Here is a 17,329-nt window from a genome sequence, read left to right as displayed (position 1 = left end):
AGTACCACAGTCATCAGTCGTTTTGGTACACGATGGTCCTTATTTATTTATATTTATTTATTTTTAAATCATGGGACAACCCATACGACACATACGGAGCATATGTATGTTACGACATCACACTTCAACTTCACTATGTTGGTGCATTCGGGAGATGTTGGAGAGTGAGGCTGGATCGCAATGAGATGGATATTATTATTGCTGATAATACAGTCACCATTTGGTTAACAATATATAGTTAACCAATGCTACCAATATAAAAAAATTCAATATGGATGTATAGATTGATTATTGAGGTGTAGATTCAGTATGGATGTATATATTCAGTATGGAAGTATAGATTCAGTATGGAGGTGTAAATTGATTATGGAGGTGTAGATTCAGTATGTTGGTATAGATTAAGTATAGCGTTATATATTCAGTATGGCGTTATCGATTTAATATGGCGTTAATTATTCAATATGGAGGTATGTATTAAGTATGGAGGTAAAGATTGAAGATGGATGTATATATTTAGTATGGAGGTGCAGATTCAGTATGGAAGTAAAGATTGAGGTTGGATGTATATATTCAGTATGGAGGTGTAGATTGAGTATGGTGGTGTAGATTAAGTATGAGGGTATAGATTGATTATTGAGATATAGATTCAGTATGGAGATGTAAATTCAGTTTGGAGGTGAATATCAAATATGGTGTTATTGTTTCAGTATGATTGATTGATTTATTGAATATTGTTTAACGTCCCTCTAGAGAATAGTTCACTCATATGGAGACGTCACCACTGCCGGTGAAGGTATAGATTCAGTATGAAGATGGAGATTCAGTATAGGGTTATAGATTTAGTATAGTGTTATTTTTTTTAGTTTGACGTTACCTAATATGGCTATGTCAACAAACGAAATAATTTGAAGCTGTGAGTTTTCGGGTCGTATGGGGCTTTAATGAATATTTGAAGGTATGTTTTGACACAAGAATAGTATGAAAATATGGTAAGAATTTTTGGATATCACCGGCAGTTGTGACGTCTCCATATGAGTGAAATATTCTCGAAAGGGACGTTAAACAATATTCAATCAATCAATCAAATTTATGAGACAGCACCACAATACTACAACGATATAAGGCCTCAACCATGCGTAGCTTTTTGTGCGCCGTAAATCGGTTTTGATAAGGGGTGGATCTGTAGCTCTCTGTTCCGTCAAAATATTTTTTCAGAGAGCTACAGTTCTGCAGCTATACTAAATATAGACTGAATCAGATTACAATACATTTTACTGCTTTTGAAAATATGACCGATGTTGTATATAATGCAGGTGGTTTCTCTGTAAAGTTCTCTGACTAGTGTGTTATCTGGCAAATTAATTTCATGTTCTACTGAATTGCTTCCTCCAATGCAAATGTAAGACACAGAAAAATATGTTTCCATCTATACAACAAAAAATCATAATTTGTCCCTCTCTAAATCTCATACAAGATAATCTCATTAACCTTGCATCCTAATTCCACTGAGTTCATTTCATGTTTCTTGGTTTGCATTTATTTTCATGCTTCTCAACTAACACAGCGCTAATTTTTGTTAAATTTGGATAAATGAGAACACATATTGCATACAAAAAGGGAAACTTTGTGTTTTCAGATTTTGTCAGAACGTTATGATTTTTTCCGTTTAAATACGTTTACAAACTTTCTGAGTATTAGTAACTTGAGTGTGTCTCATGCGTCCCGTGATGAAGCATCAAATTGTGTACTATACCTGCTTTACATCATCATGTCTTGATATAGAGTCACAATAGAGTAAGTAAACCCATAAATCATGTATTGTATCTATTATCTAAATCTTAGACTGCTAAGTTATCTATTTTTAATATATCAATGTAGAATTTATTGTCAACTTGTGTTATCGTGTCAACATGTTTTGTGATGGGTATTCAGTGTTGTTTTTGTCTTATTTGTAGCGTTTACCACTTTTGGTCAATAAAATAAAATCTATAAACATTGACTGAGGCGTTACAATAATAGTAATGTGTAATGCAGGTAATCCGGGTTTTGAATTAGTATGTAGTAAATGAAAAACACACTACCTGTAAAAGGGATATTCAATAATTACAGATGTGCTCTCCCTCCTCTCTCAATTAAATGCCGAAAAACACTACAGATATAAAAGTTATACACAGTTCATAGTATTATCCAGACACTCTCGAGTTTTAACTTAGAAAAAATGTGAAATCTATAAACAGAACTTGATCTAAAACGCCGCAATTGTTTGTGTGAGAGAGACGCCGGTAGTTTCCGACGTTAAACGATAAACCATTTTCACAATAAACGAAAAACCTGATACACATAAGACACGATATAAATCAGAAAGCCTGATCAACTCAAATCATAATGCGATAGGATACACGCATGATCCGATACACGCACGGTAGAACATGATAAAAATGTCAAGAATAACGTCGAGGGTACTGTGCATGTATTTCTGGTCGACAGAGGTTAATCATTTTTCCCAGCACTTTACTCCACCTCTGGTATTTGTATGGTTCAGAATATCCCTTAATAGCGCAACATTGCATTATTATTATCGAAAGAAATTATATCAATAGCAAAATACTAACTTACAACAGGTGAACAATAACAATTTCCTTTGCTGAGCTGAATCGACATACAAAACAGTCATAAGTCGGCTGTTGATTCCAATGAATTCCTAAGTCCTAGTCCCTGTTACATATACCAATTCTCAAAGTTTGTTTGCCCAAGTTTAACATCCCACAATTCACAATGAACAATACCTGCAACCTTCATGAACTACACAGTTATGCAACTATTATTACGCCACCTTTCTACTAAGGTGATATACATCGAACATCTAGAATATTGCTAGTCACATGTGTCAATCAAGTGCAAGTGTTACATAACAGTGTGTCCAGGGGTATGTGTTTGTCCAATTTTTAAGTTTGTATTCCTTATATGAATATTGATTTTGATCAATGTTAGTTGTCTTCGCCTTTTCATAGCACTATAAACCTGTATGTCCAAATATTAAACAAAGCAGGGTTATTCTCAAACAGATGTTAATATTGTTCAGGCGTGCAAGTTAACACAAAATCGCTAGAAATAAATGCTTCTACCTCAACCCCATTCTTAAAGATTTTCCTCTCATTTGTTCTCCTATGAACTAGCTTTTTTATAAAGGTATTATTTCCAATGAATTAGCATGGAAAACTGATGATGTACCTGCTCTCTAAGCAAGTAGATATGTTTGTCCGCATTTAATTCCTCATATAGAGTGTTTCAACATTGCTTCTTTCTGTTGAACCTTCCGGATATCCTTAAGGAGTGTTTGATTTTTTAAAAGTGTCAAATAAATGTCGTGTAATATGTTTAAGTTGTTGATTATTTAACCATTTAATAACTTTTGAAGTGATCTCTTAACAACGATACTGATTGGATTTCGTAGTAAAATCGTCCGGAGTTTATCTGCACTATACACGCAGGATTACCTTTCTCTGGAATACGTATTCCCCGTTCTAATTTTAGCACCATTCATAGAAAAGGAAATTTAATGTATTAGTCTGAATTTTGTCATTGCTGCAAAAAATTAAACACAACCAAAGATATGAAAATTTTAACAAACAACAAACATAGTGTTTACGTGGCAGAATAGTCAACTTGATGACAGAGTGCCACTGACTGGTAGAAGAAGTAGACATATATAAACAAGTTCGCGGTATATATCGTCTGCTTTTTACGCGTTTGAAAAAATGACTGAGGAAGCGGCGACGTTTGGTCTTGGAGATATTAATGAAACTGAACTGCGTAATATGGTGTTCAACTAGGGTGATTTAGATGAAGAGGTGTGAAGTTTTTTGCTTGATACTGAAATGGAACCGAGCTTCATTCCACCATTTCCACGATACAATCAGTGTTCTCCATCACAATACAACATGCATCCAGTCACCGCTTGTTCTCTTCTTTTATATCTAATTCAGATTTGAACCATTGTGCCTTTGATTTAATTCTGCACAGTAACTCTATCTGACCTGAACGCACAACCGCTTTTGCTGTTGTTTTCATTGCTACGTACACGTATTTCCACACGCCATTTCAAAATTGTCAATTAATGCTTTTTGAGGAGAAAAACTATTTGTTTTACCATTTGAAAAAAAACAACCCATAATTAAATGATGAGAAAAGAAAAATCCGTAGTCTATTGATGAAAAAAAGTTTCCGTTCAATTTTTCCTTTGATACATGCATCAATAAAAGAATAATATTACCAGTCCAAAATTCACTACTAAGCATTTGATTTTTTAAATGAATCAATGCTACCACAGGTTATAGCTTTTAGCCATACAATGTATATTATAATCGACTATTGTCTTTATGGCTATCATAACAAAATAATTGTGTCAATGTTTCACATGATGCAGCTTTTCCAAAGAAATCCATGGCGCCCCCCCTCCCCCAGAGTATCCCTAACAGAAATTTACTCGCCAACTGATACGATCATACTTCTAACCTTTTCGATGAATTTCGCATGAGTTGAAGAAGTAAAATATGATCAGGATACTGTCCTGAATTATGTCAACATCCCACTCTTCCTATCATCCCTACGTTTCACTAAGTTTAGATATCTTTGGACGTTGAAATTGGTTTATAGACATTGAAACGTTACCTTGATATTTCGAGCCTTCCATAGTTTTATTCATTGCCTGATCCCGCCTCTGGTACGTTCGAGGTCCATGATTACCCTACTTTCAGTTCTATTTTATGGTCGTTACAACGATCTAGTTTGCACATACAACCTGTCATTGGGTCAAATGCAGTCTGACGTGTTTCATACCAATTGTTATACCGTTCTTTACACACCAATGTCGACTGTGGATTACTCCGTTTACGTGATTGAGATAAAGGGCTCACGACGGATGTAGGAGGTCAGCGGGGTATGCTTTCTCCTTCTGGGCACCTGATCCCACCTCTGGTATTGACCGGGTCTTGGTTTGGTGTTTCTCATGGGAGTTATGAGATCGATCACTGTTCGTTGTCTTCACCTTCCATTTTTTATAGGAATTCTGATATTGATCTCTATTTTCACCTTTTCACCCCTTTGGATGTTTCAACTTTATCAAAAATAATGTTATCAGATAGAAGATCGTGGACATAGTGTTTTTGCCCTGTCTGTCCTTCTGTAATTCTGTCAATCTATCTGAAACTTTAACCTTGTTAATAATTTTGAACAGTAAGGCTAGAGCTTTGATATTTCACATGAGTATTTCTTGTGACAAGATCTTTCCATGCGTACCAACATTTTTTACCCTGTAACCTTGGAGTTTGACCTACTTTTTGAAAACTTTAACCTTGCTAATACCTTTTGAGCAGTAAGTACTAGACCTTTGATATTTCACATGGGTATTTCTTGTGACAAGATCTTTCCCTCGGTATCAAAATGGTTGACCTTGTGACATTGACCTTGGAGGTAGACATACCTTTTAAAAAGTTGACATTGGTCATAACCTCTAAATTGTAAATACTAGAGTTTTCATATTGCACATGGGCATTTTTTGTGACAATTAATATCTTTTTACTGGTACTAACATATCTGTCCTTGTGACCTTAGCTATCTTTGGAATTGGCCAATATTGGGGCATTTGTGTTTCACAAGCACATCTTGTTTTGATAATCATATGCTGACCTATTTTGTTATTAGTTGGAATGATCTTTGCTGTATTTGATTTTATACATTTACCCGAATCCTCATATTAAAACCCCTATGTACATTTTTGACCATACCATTAAACCTATCTTATCATATGCATCTGAAATTTGGGGTTATATGAATTCATCTTCAAAAATATGAAGAACTCCAGGCTGTACTATTAATAAAATGTACTCCAACCTATTTTGTGACAAACTTCATTTGAAATTTTGTAAATCAATACTTGGGGTACATAAATCTGCAACAAATGGTGCTGTGTTTTCTGAATTGGGAAGATTTCCTCTACACTTTGACATTGTCAAATCGATATTAAGTTATTGGTACAGACTTGAAAACCGTAATCAATCTTTTTCGCATTTGAATGATGCATATTGTGAATGCAAGGTGAAGATAACGAACAGTGATCAATCTCATAACTCCTACAACCAATACAAAATAGATAGTTGGGCAAACACGGACCCCTGGACACACCAGAGGTGGGATCAGGTGCCTAGGAGGAGTAAGCATCCCCTGTTGACCGTTCACACCCGCCGTGAGCCCCATATCCTGATCAGGTAAACGGAGTTATCCGCAGTCAAATCAGTGTGCCAAGAACGGCTTAACAATCGGTATGAAACACGTCAGACAACATTTGACCCAATGCGAGGTTGTATTGACGAACCAGATCGTTATAACGACCATAGAATTTGTGAAATGCTGACTTCAATCGAGACTGTTGAAATACCTGTACCATCAACTTGTTTGTCAGTAGCTTACCTCTATTTGAAAACTGACTATACCCAGAACAAGCTCTTTCATATCGAATCAGTTGAGATATATAAACACCATATGCAGGTGATAATGGAATGTTGCTACATAAATGTGAGAAGTTGACGATGGAGAAGCTGAAATCATCCCGTTTGTCATACAGTTGAGTTGTCAGTTTGCCGTTAATGTCTACTTTCAATAAAATATCTAAGTATGAAGCAGAAGTGGACGACTCTGTGGTGTCCTTTATTTCGAGCTCACAGGGATATATCAAATCGACATATGAATGAAAGCTATCATTGTTAATAGACAAAACGTCATCGATATATCTAAAAGTCGAATTGAAGGTCACAGCGAGAGATTTTTTCTTCTCACGTAGAAGTTTTTGAATAAATTCTGCTTCATATGAATATAAAAGCAGGTCAGCTAGCAAAGGAGCACAATTCGTGCCCATGGGAATTCCAACAGACTGTTGGAAGACCTGATCACCAAAGACCACGAAGATATTGTCAATGAGGAACTCTAGCATATTTTTTATTGTCACTGTTTGAGCAGAATGTTCTGTCATGGTACAGTACGACCAATTTTCGTATCAATAAGCTAGATGCTGTTCAGAATTTGACTTCTGCCAAAGTACATAAATTCAAAAGTGAACTGGAAGATTGTTTATTCAAAAATTATATTAAGGAATGGAAATCACAAGCTACGTCACAATACTTCAAAAAATCAGATTGCTACATATCTTTTAAACAAAACTTCGGGCAGGAGAAATATTTAGAATTACTCAAAAACTTTGGGCAGAGAAGTTTTACACGCTTTCTCATATCAGCTCATAAATTAAATATTGAAAGAGGTCGATACCAAGGCATTCCTAGACAAGATAGACACTGTACTAGATGTAATACCAATACACTTGATGATGAAAAACATTTTTTACTGTCATGTTCTCATAATGAGGAAGAAAGAAATGTTTTATATGAATTGGTGAATAATTGCTGTAAGAACTTTTATAACATGAATAATGATCAAAAGTTGATCTGGCTCATGACAAATGAAAATGCACAAATACTCAAACAAATCAGTAAAATGATTTTAAACACAGGGATATAGAATACTAACGGTTGTAGAACTATACTTGTATGTATAATTTACTCCTTGTCGCTTTCATATAAACACGTCTATAAATAAGCTAGCTGTATTGAATACTTGGGGTACAAGACTGCCAATCTGATTGACTTGGCAAAGGCACGGTCCCTTGGTACCCCCTGTATTCATGACAACATTTTATAATATTTGTTTTATTTTCCTACCCATGTAACATTCTTGTTGTACATCGCTTTTCAGTCAGTACTATAACCCAACTCAAGACCAACATCAATGTAGAAACTCTTAACATGTATATATGGTATACATCTGTATATTGTATTGTGCAGTTCTATTTAATTGTATACAATACTCAAGTAAGCTGTCTTGAATATATAACATCTGTATATGGTATGTATGTGTACATATTGTGGTATCATGTATTTATTTTTGTGTATACTATAAATACGCTGTCTTAAACACTTAGGGTACAAGACTGCTAGTCTGATCGACTAGACTCAGACATCGTCCTTTGGTACCCTCTGTGTTTGTGACAACATTTTATAATATTGTTTTACTTTACTTTCCATATAGCACACTTATTGTACAGTACATTTCCAATCAGTATTGTGATGAGAATTCAATACCCATGTCAATGTAGAAACCCTTAACATGTGTTTATGGTACACATGTGTAAATTGTATCATGTAGTTATAATGTTTAATTGTTAATTTGTATATGCCCCCTGAGGGCCCTTGATTGGTGAATAAATAAATAAATATTATTATCACCACCACCACCACCACCACCACCACCACCACCATCATCATCATCATCATCATCGTTATCATCATATTATCAATATTTCTATTATAACATTGGTTTCAACAATCCATAAGAATGTACAGTAATATTTGTCCATTTACATCTCTTTCAGTAAAGATCTCATCTCCGAATTAACTCAAAAACTATTGGAACAGATATAGTAAGTATAATAAGGTAAACACAAATACAAGAGAGTGAACACTAATAATTTCCATTATAGAAGTTATGAGATTGATCACTGTTTGGTATTTTTATCTTTTCATTGAGTAGTTATCATCATATTATCAATATTTTTATTATAGCTTTGTTTTCAACAATCCATAAGCATACAGTTATATTTGTCCATTTTCATTTTTTGCAGACCCATCAGCATATTACATAGAGAGAGAGAGAGATAGAGAGAGAGAGAGAGAGAGAGAGAGAGAGAGAGAGAGAGAGAGAGAGAGAGAGAGTACTAATACTTTCCGTAAAAGAAGATATAAGCTTGATCACTGTTCGTTATACCTATCTTTTCATTGAGTAGTCTAGTCAATGGGATGCAGAGTGAGGGGTGTACTTTTTACTTGATGTCTTTTAAAACTAAGATCATAAGACTTTCATGTTCTTTGTTTGCAAGGACTTTATAATCTAGACATTAACGTTTTCAAAATCCTACTTTAAATTCTCCAGTTCAAAATCGTTATTTGTTTTATTTCACATATAATAGAACTACTGGTCTTATATTCTGCTATTTCTACTCATATGTGTGTATAAAATACGCTAATACAACACCATGATAAACTAATCCAAACATAGAAGGCGGAGCAAAATGTAAAGGTACAATATGCTATTTATGATTTCCACTTGGAACATGTAACAATTCTGTGTTTGGGTCTCTTTCTTCCTACAAAAACTCGTCTCATCTTTTATGTCCCAAAGTAATTCAAATGAACAATTCCTAAATATATTCTCTATGATTTGTTTTAAAACTGGACAAGGAACAACTTGTATCCTGGATGGACGCGAATCAATTACAGTCTAAAATTGTAAGAAGCTCGGATACGTTTAGACAAGGTATGAAAATCATCCTGGGAATAAAATTCGCGAAACGATGTGACGTCATAACTGGAATACGATTGTTGGCATCCTTCAGTTTTGAAGACTATGGGTTAGCGCTCTGATAAGATAACGATCATATTCTGTGGCTTTAAAATTCAATCTCCGACTTGCACTTTCCCTCACTGGCCTGAGATGAGAAGACTGATGTATCTGCGTCCGTAATCGGTTCTTGATGACTGGCTCTCCGTTTGACCCTTTGTCTTGCAGTTAAGCTGCAGCTTTGCAATCTCTCCCTCTAACCAGCTGATATGGTCAGTATTCAGAACACTCTGTCACTTGCAACAGCTTCCCAAGACTCTGACTTGATATGACAGGTCTTCATGTTTCGCTTGCAGACATCCGTAAATCAAGATATGGCCGACCTCTGTGTCTTGAACCAGTAGACAGCTCTCCATACAACAGGTATTTTGGAATGCCACCATCCTCCATCGTACGCACATGCCCACGACATCGTACGCGAGGTTGACACAACAACCTAAACATGGTTGAGAGTCCATCTCTAGACGGAATCTCGTCATTTGTGACCTTGCCTTGCCCACTAATGCCAAAGATCCTTGGCAGGCAGCGGAGCTAAAATACCTGAAGCTTCCTTTCTTTGTGCGAGTAAGTCGTTCATGATCCACTGCCGTTTAGTAGAGTGCTGCGGACACGCACTTTGTAGACATTCATCTTGCTTGGGATTTCAATGTGCTTGTTTTCCCAGACTTTCTTTGTAAGTCTCGCGAGAGTTGTCGATGTCTTGCATATGCGCTTGCTTAGCTCGCCGTCCATTGACGTGGGATCTGTTGCAGTGCTATTAAGGTACTGCCACTGGTTTACTACATCCGATTCCTCTCCATTCGCAGGTACATGTGGGGGATCCAGTGCTGCTTGACCCATGACCAGTGATTTATTTTGGCCTATTGTCATTCCAAATAGATCGCATGTTTTGGAGAATTCGTCCATCATTCTCTGAAGTCTTTACTGGTTGTGGAAAGCTAGTGCGGCATCATCAGTAAATAGCAAGTCCTTGATGATGATTTTTCTTACCTTCGTTTTCGCACAGATTCTGCCAATGTTAAGCAAGCTGCCGTCCGACATTGAATGCAAGTAAACACGATCTGTTCAGCCACTGAAGGTATGCTTCAAGAAAAGCGCAAATAATATGTCAAATAATGTGGGAGTGAGAACACAACCTTGTTTACACCTCTCTGCTCATCGTGCCACCGTGAAATGATCTCACTATGATGAGAAGTTTTGGTGGACAGCCAATATTAAGAAGTCTGTTTTACAATCCGCCTATGCTCTCTAGGTCTAATGCCTTTGTATGATCGATTTAGTGTAGGTCTCTTGGAGAGAAAGACACACTTAGACTCTGGATATATTCTATCAGCAATTACTTTATAGGTCAACTGAAATAATTTTCAAAGTTCGTTTTTCAAATAAATTTAATTAAGAAAATACCATTCCGTAAATGTTTTTGATTCGATCATTCAGGTAGATACGACATCGTTAATTTCAAACCGGTAAATTTTATTGTATGAGTTATCTGCCCTTTAGTCGAACCTGATATTTTAATATGACGGCACGATATGAAATGATTCGGACGATTGTATTCCTGAAATAGATATATCACTTAGTGTTAATGTGTAGTCTACCAGTATGAACCAGTTGTACAACGAGACGCATCGCCACTACCGGAAAACGATAGTGATTAAAAAAAAACCCAGCGAGAACCAATCGGACGAATGCCCTTCACCTGTTCACCATATGATATGCAATGGTTTGTTAATTTAATTATTTATATGAGACTTTTAATGGAAACGAAACGATTACTTAAAGCTCAGTAGTGCATCAGCATGTATTTCTAAGACTAGTTTACTATCATTCTAACATATGATCATATAGGCTAGTAATTTCATCGCCATGCCCTCAAGAAGGGAGTCCAAATGTTGCCGTGCATAGGATTGAAGAGGTGGGCGTATCCTGAATCACAGATCACGAAGGTTTTGTTGGGGCAAACTGTCTCAAAGGATAGGATTTAGGAACAGCTTATTATGAGTACATACAAAATAAATGGTCCCTTGGAGGAGGGGGAATTGATTCACAAGTATGCATTTTGTGATGATTACTCAAAGTTAATATTGATGACGGGGTGGGTGGGGTGGGCACACTCGATCTCCTGATACACTAAGAACCACAGTCATAATGAATCTCTCCTATTTGAATATCTAAACCCACTGAATGATTGATCATTTTATGCACTTCCCTTCAAATAAAGATAAAATGTGCCTCGGTCAATATCTTATGATTTATCTTTACCTATTTTACTGTCTAGACATGTGTACATTTTATATCAATTTATGTTTAAGCACATTTTCAGAAATTAATTCGTGAAAAAACATTCACAATTAAAGTACCCCCCCCCCTCTTTATTTGTTAGATGAAAGTCATCAATTATATTTGAAAAATCTAAATTCTTTTTGATTTCTTAACAGATTTTTACAGACATTGTGCATATTTAAAGATTTGGTGATGGCTTGGGAAAACAATCGAAAAATTCTTCTATTCTATGTTGTGACCATGATAAGAGATTATTCCATCACAACAGTACTGTGGATTTAATTACCCTTTGATATTAATTTAAATGTGTGATAAATTTTTAATGCATTTTTCATACGTAATATAAATAAATATAAACAATTAAACATAGTTTGATGTTCATTTTTTATATTGTACATAATATATATCATCAATTTACATATAATATGTAATTTGGGTTAAACCTAAAAGGTCTATGGACCCCAATCACCAAAGTTTGACACATGTTGGTAGGATTGTGGGATAGAGGCAGGAGAATTACCAACAAAATCCACTATAATAACTTCGTGGAGTTTCTGTAGGAGCCAGACTAATAACTTCCTGCATCAATTCAATAGCTTAATCTGAAATTATGTGTCTGATGATTTTTATTAAAATGATAACAAACCGTTACAATTCAATAAACGTGTACTTATTGTCTAGTATTATGAATATCCACTCACATACATACTAATTATATGGGTCAATTAAAAAATGTAGATATCTGAGTTGACGGGAAAAAAAATCCATTGTCGCAGAAAATAAATTTTCGCATTAATGAGGCACTGTAAAATAAATGTCTATACTATGTAATACCAATGTTCTTTAATTTTTTCTTCGTTGGAATTGCTAATTTATTCAAGAATTTCAAATAATTTAAATCAAATTAGTTGATCAAAATGAAAATAAGTATGCCAATGGTCAAAATTGACCTACATGTAAAATTTGTTCAAGTATTCCATTTTTTCCCAACAACTGAATTTATTTAATGATACAAGTTAAATTTTTCTTCTCATAATCATAAGGATATTATAAAAAATATGGTTGTAAGAAATATTCATTTATTAATGTCACAATTTATCTATTTAGTAGATTGTAAAATTGCTCTTTTTATGCCCCCGAGATCGAAGATGGGGGGCATGTTGTTTTTGACCTGTCTGTCATTCCGTCATTCAGTCTGAAACTTGAACCTTGCTTAAACCTTTTGAACAATAAGTGTCAGAGCTTTGATATTCCACATGAGTATTACTTGTGACATGACCTTTCCGTGGATACCAACATTTTTAATCCTGTAACCTTGAATTTTGACCTACATTTTGAAAACTATAAGATACCAACATTCTTGACCCTGCGAGCGTTACCTTGGAGTTTGACCTATTTTTAAAAACTTTAACCTTGTCTATAACTTTTGAACAGTAAGAGCTAGAGCTTTGATATTTCATATGAGTATTTCTTGCGACAACACTTTTCCGTGGGTACCACCATGTTTGACCCTGTGACATTGACATTGGATGTTGACCTACTTTTTGAAAATACTATGTATTCTTTGTGACAAGACCTTTCTGTGGGTACTAAATCTTTTGACCTTGGTATTTGACCTACTTTTTAAAACAAATTGACATTGTTCATAACTTCTAAATGGTAATTATTTGAACTTTCAGGCACATGATCATTTCTGGGGACAAGATCTTTGTACTGGTGCAAAGATTTTGTCCTTATGATCTCGGCCATCTTTGGAATTGGCAATTATTGAGGGCATTTGTCTTTAACAAACATAACTTGTTGTTTTTTGGTTCTGTCACAAGGAGAATTTGGATAATATCAGTATATAGATATATCTATATCTATGATAAATCTAGCTATCTATCTATCTATCTATCTATCTATCTATCTATCTATCTATCTATCTATATATATATAAAGTAAAACTGCAGAAAAAGTTTAATGGTGTAGGTATTTTAAAAGTAGAAAACATATACAGTAATATATCTGTATCTCGATTATGGTTTATTTGGAATATCCCGCTTGAGTTGAAGTCGACAGCCTGGGTGATTATTGAAGCCTTCCAACATTACGGAGTAAATGACAAATGACAAGAGACATCCGCAAAGGAATAGTCTTTTTGGAAGGGATGGCATTCCATCATGTTTAATATAATTATTGCCACACAATTCATACAATGCACGCGACATTGATTTTCATGTAAAACTGAAAAGTGTCATTCATGACACCAGGTGCTGAGTACTTTCCATAATGGAAGTCATTGTTGATATACTCTGAACTAGATGAAATTAATGAGCAAATTGATTTTTGATTAGTTGTTTGTTTTACAAAAATGCAAATGCAGTAATTGCCCGCTGTTACCATTAGAAAAACTTTGAAAATTGAATCCGAACATAGGGATGAATTAGATTTAGATCCCAATGCCAACATTTTTGAAAGTTCGAATCCAATAAGTTTGGAAGTGATTTTGTCATATACTATCTCAAAGATTTAAATAGAATTGATAAGAACTATCCCTCTAGTCATCCATATTATCTGGTAAATCTACCTGCAGAAAATTCCTTATTTTCATTTTTTAATGGAAATGAAATCAATGTTTTTATTTAAAAAAAGCTATAACCGTTTTAGATATATTTTATGAGATATAAACATCATAACAGAGAGTTACCATGTGTATATGAAACGTATTTTATTGACATTGTTGATTGTCAGAGTGGTACATGATCTCAAAGAATGTAGATATTGTAAAAATAAACATGATAAAGATCTATATAGTTATCCACATGTCATTTACACTTTTCGCATTCAAAAGGTTCCTGTAGTAATACATGGGGCAACGATCACATTCACTTCCTGTGTCATAGGTCAATTTGTGGACAGCGTCAATCTAAAATGCAAAGTAAATTGTCCTCATGTTTTTTAAAGTAGAAGTATTTAATATATTATACACTTGAATACAGTTTTGCCCTTGACAAATGTCCTTTGATGTATTCCAGATTTGATGTTTCTATTAGACACCTAAATACCTAAAGTTCATCTGTCACCATTATGAAAACGAAATGAAAATGGCCTTGAACAATGAAAGAACAAAGGAAGAATCTAAGAAAAAATATTAAATTAAGCATCAAATCCATCATTTTGTTTGAGTGTTACATTATTCTTCTGGAATGAAGATTATTAGGTAATTAATTAGTGATGTTCTGTTGAGTTCAATTTTATTATTTTGATGTACGAAATCCCTCTAATACCATCTGTCACGAAAGAGTTTTTAAAATTAATAAATTGCAAATTAAAATCCAAAGGCATTGACAGGATTCAAACCTAAGACCTTTCACAATGTAGCCATAAGCTTTAGTTATCTACTGAGGTTGATGGAAATATTTGGAGAAAACACACTCAAAATGAAGTATTGTGTATACTATGTTTGATTGCAGTTTTACATTTTAGAATAAAAAACAACATAATCTAATGAGAAAATTATCGTTAAATTCAAATGGAGGGGGGGGGGGGTTAAGTAGTTCAAAATCCGTGTACCTCTTCATTACTTTTATAAGGAATATATCAGAGTATCCATACATAATTATGAGGTATACATGTACAGGTGAATTCAAAAATACTCCATAAAACACTATCTTTCATTGAAATAAAGTTTTGGATATTTGTTTTCATTTGTTGAACAATTTCTTTTGTTTTATTCTCATTGCAATCAAATAGTCCAAAGGTGTACTCAAATGAAGAATGATAATCACTAACGGTATCCAGCTACATTTGTCCAAGAAAGGGAGTTACTGTGCATGCATTGAAAACCTATAAAAGTGGGTGGGGTTCAGAAAAGTTTACTTTGTATTTTAGATAATTGGAGGGTAAAGTAGTTTTCTCCACCCCGCACCCACTGAGTGCCATGTATAACACCGAGAATGTACCACTGCTAGAAAGCGGGACTCTCCTGACCCCTTGATGGATCTTTCACTGACCAGTATCCATTACCATTTGATACAATGTTGCTGAATAGAAATCGGAAAATCTTTTTTTGTTTTTGTTCAAATTAATCAATATGATGTAAATATCTCCAAATTATTTCCTCTGCTTAGTACATGTAGTTTCAAGAATCAATATACTGTCAATTAAATTAAATTTTATTGAAAATGGGAAATACCTACCCGCTCTTCATCATTTAAGGATGAAATTGAGTTCACTATGACCAAGTTTATTATTGTACTTACATCCATGAAAACATGCAACTGTAACATTGCCACAAAATGCATGCGATTAACTTGATTAATTAAAGACTTGTGAATGGTTAATTGTATAGTGTTTAGTGTCCCTCTCAAAAATGTTCACTCGTGAAGACATCATTGCCGGTGAAGGACTGCACAATTTAAACAGCTGTTTAATACAGTTTACTTACTTAACATAATTTGATTGATTGATTGATGTTTCCGTCACACTCAAAAATTTGTCAGTTATCTGGTGGCGCCTAGTTATTATTGGTGGAAGAGAGAACCCAGATACAATGTACCTTGGAAGAGGTCATGGACCTTCTGAAAGAAAACTGGGTCACTTTCTCACTTACCGGCTCGAGCGGGATTCGAACCCGTGACGACAGAGGTGAGATACCGTGTGATTTTACGCGATGCTCGAACCACTCGGACACGGAGGCCCCTTAGCATAATTTGATGATTAAGCTATACAAGATTTACACATAATTTGATGATTAAGCTATACAATCTTTAGTTTACAGAATTTATAACATAAACATATGGGTGTTATTTAAAGACTTTAATTTTTAATTCCACTGTTCAATCTGTCTAAACAAGATTATAAATGACCAAATGATAACTAACCTCTAGTGATTACAGACTTGCTGTTGTCGTTTTTTCCGTTGAAGCTGCATGAGGTTGATCTTGGTGTTTATAACTTGAATCTCCTTCTGCTTTCTTCACACTATGATATGTCATCTATTCCCTTCTATATTTAATTATTTCTTACCGAAACATTTCACACACAAGTGACGTGTATAGCTGATTCGTCTGTCATTTTAATTCTGAACAATTTCTCTACCATTTTGTTACTCTTGTCATCCGTCTCTTTCACAAAACAAGAAACCCCACAAAGACAGAATATATTAATCAGGATGCGCCCGCGAAACCCGGGCCTCTGTGGTGCTATCAGCGAAACTGAGGGCGCGGCCATATTGTTTATTATTTACTCGGATTTATCCGGACGCTTTAGAAAAGGTATGTTATTCCGAGAGATCGAGACGCCGCCGAGAATTTCTTAGGCGACGCTTTGATTGGATAACATCACATGTCATCCTGAGGTGGCATCTAACGCGGAGTTGTTAGATCCTAGTTTAGCGATAGTAGATGAACGGATCATAGGATCTAATTTTAATTAGATTGGGAACTTTGCTAAAATATATGATTTCAGTACATCAAATACAATAATATATCCTAGTTTTTCAAACCGATGTTGTTAGGGATCATATAGGGTCGTACATCAAATACAGTAAACAACCTAG

The 17,329-nt window shown here is 34.8% G+C and overlaps 1 protein-coding gene across 1 annotated transcript in view; it reads left to right on the top strand.

Annotated features, from left to right (window-relative positions):
- LOC125674936 (uncharacterized) overlaps positions 1–17,329 on the top strand; it is a 224,920-nt gene that overhangs the window by 34,636 nt on the left and 172,955 nt on the right. The window contains exon 3 of the mRNA XM_056160865.1: positions 8,480–8,527. Within this exon, the coding sequence (XP_056016840.1) occupies positions 8,480–8,527 (48 nt within the window). The remainder of the gene's footprint in view (positions 1–8,479; positions 8,528–17,329) is intronic.

This window comes from Ostrea edulis, chromosome 3, assembly GCF_947568905.1.
Source record: "Ostrea edulis chromosome 3, xbOstEdul1.1, whole genome shotgun sequence".
In the NCBI taxonomy this organism is placed as follows: domain Eukaryota; kingdom Metazoa; phylum Mollusca; class Bivalvia; order Ostreida; family Ostreidae; genus Ostrea; species Ostrea edulis.
The sequence above is the reverse complement of the archived record's forward strand: the minus strand, read 5'-3'. Positions and strand labels throughout refer to the sequence as shown.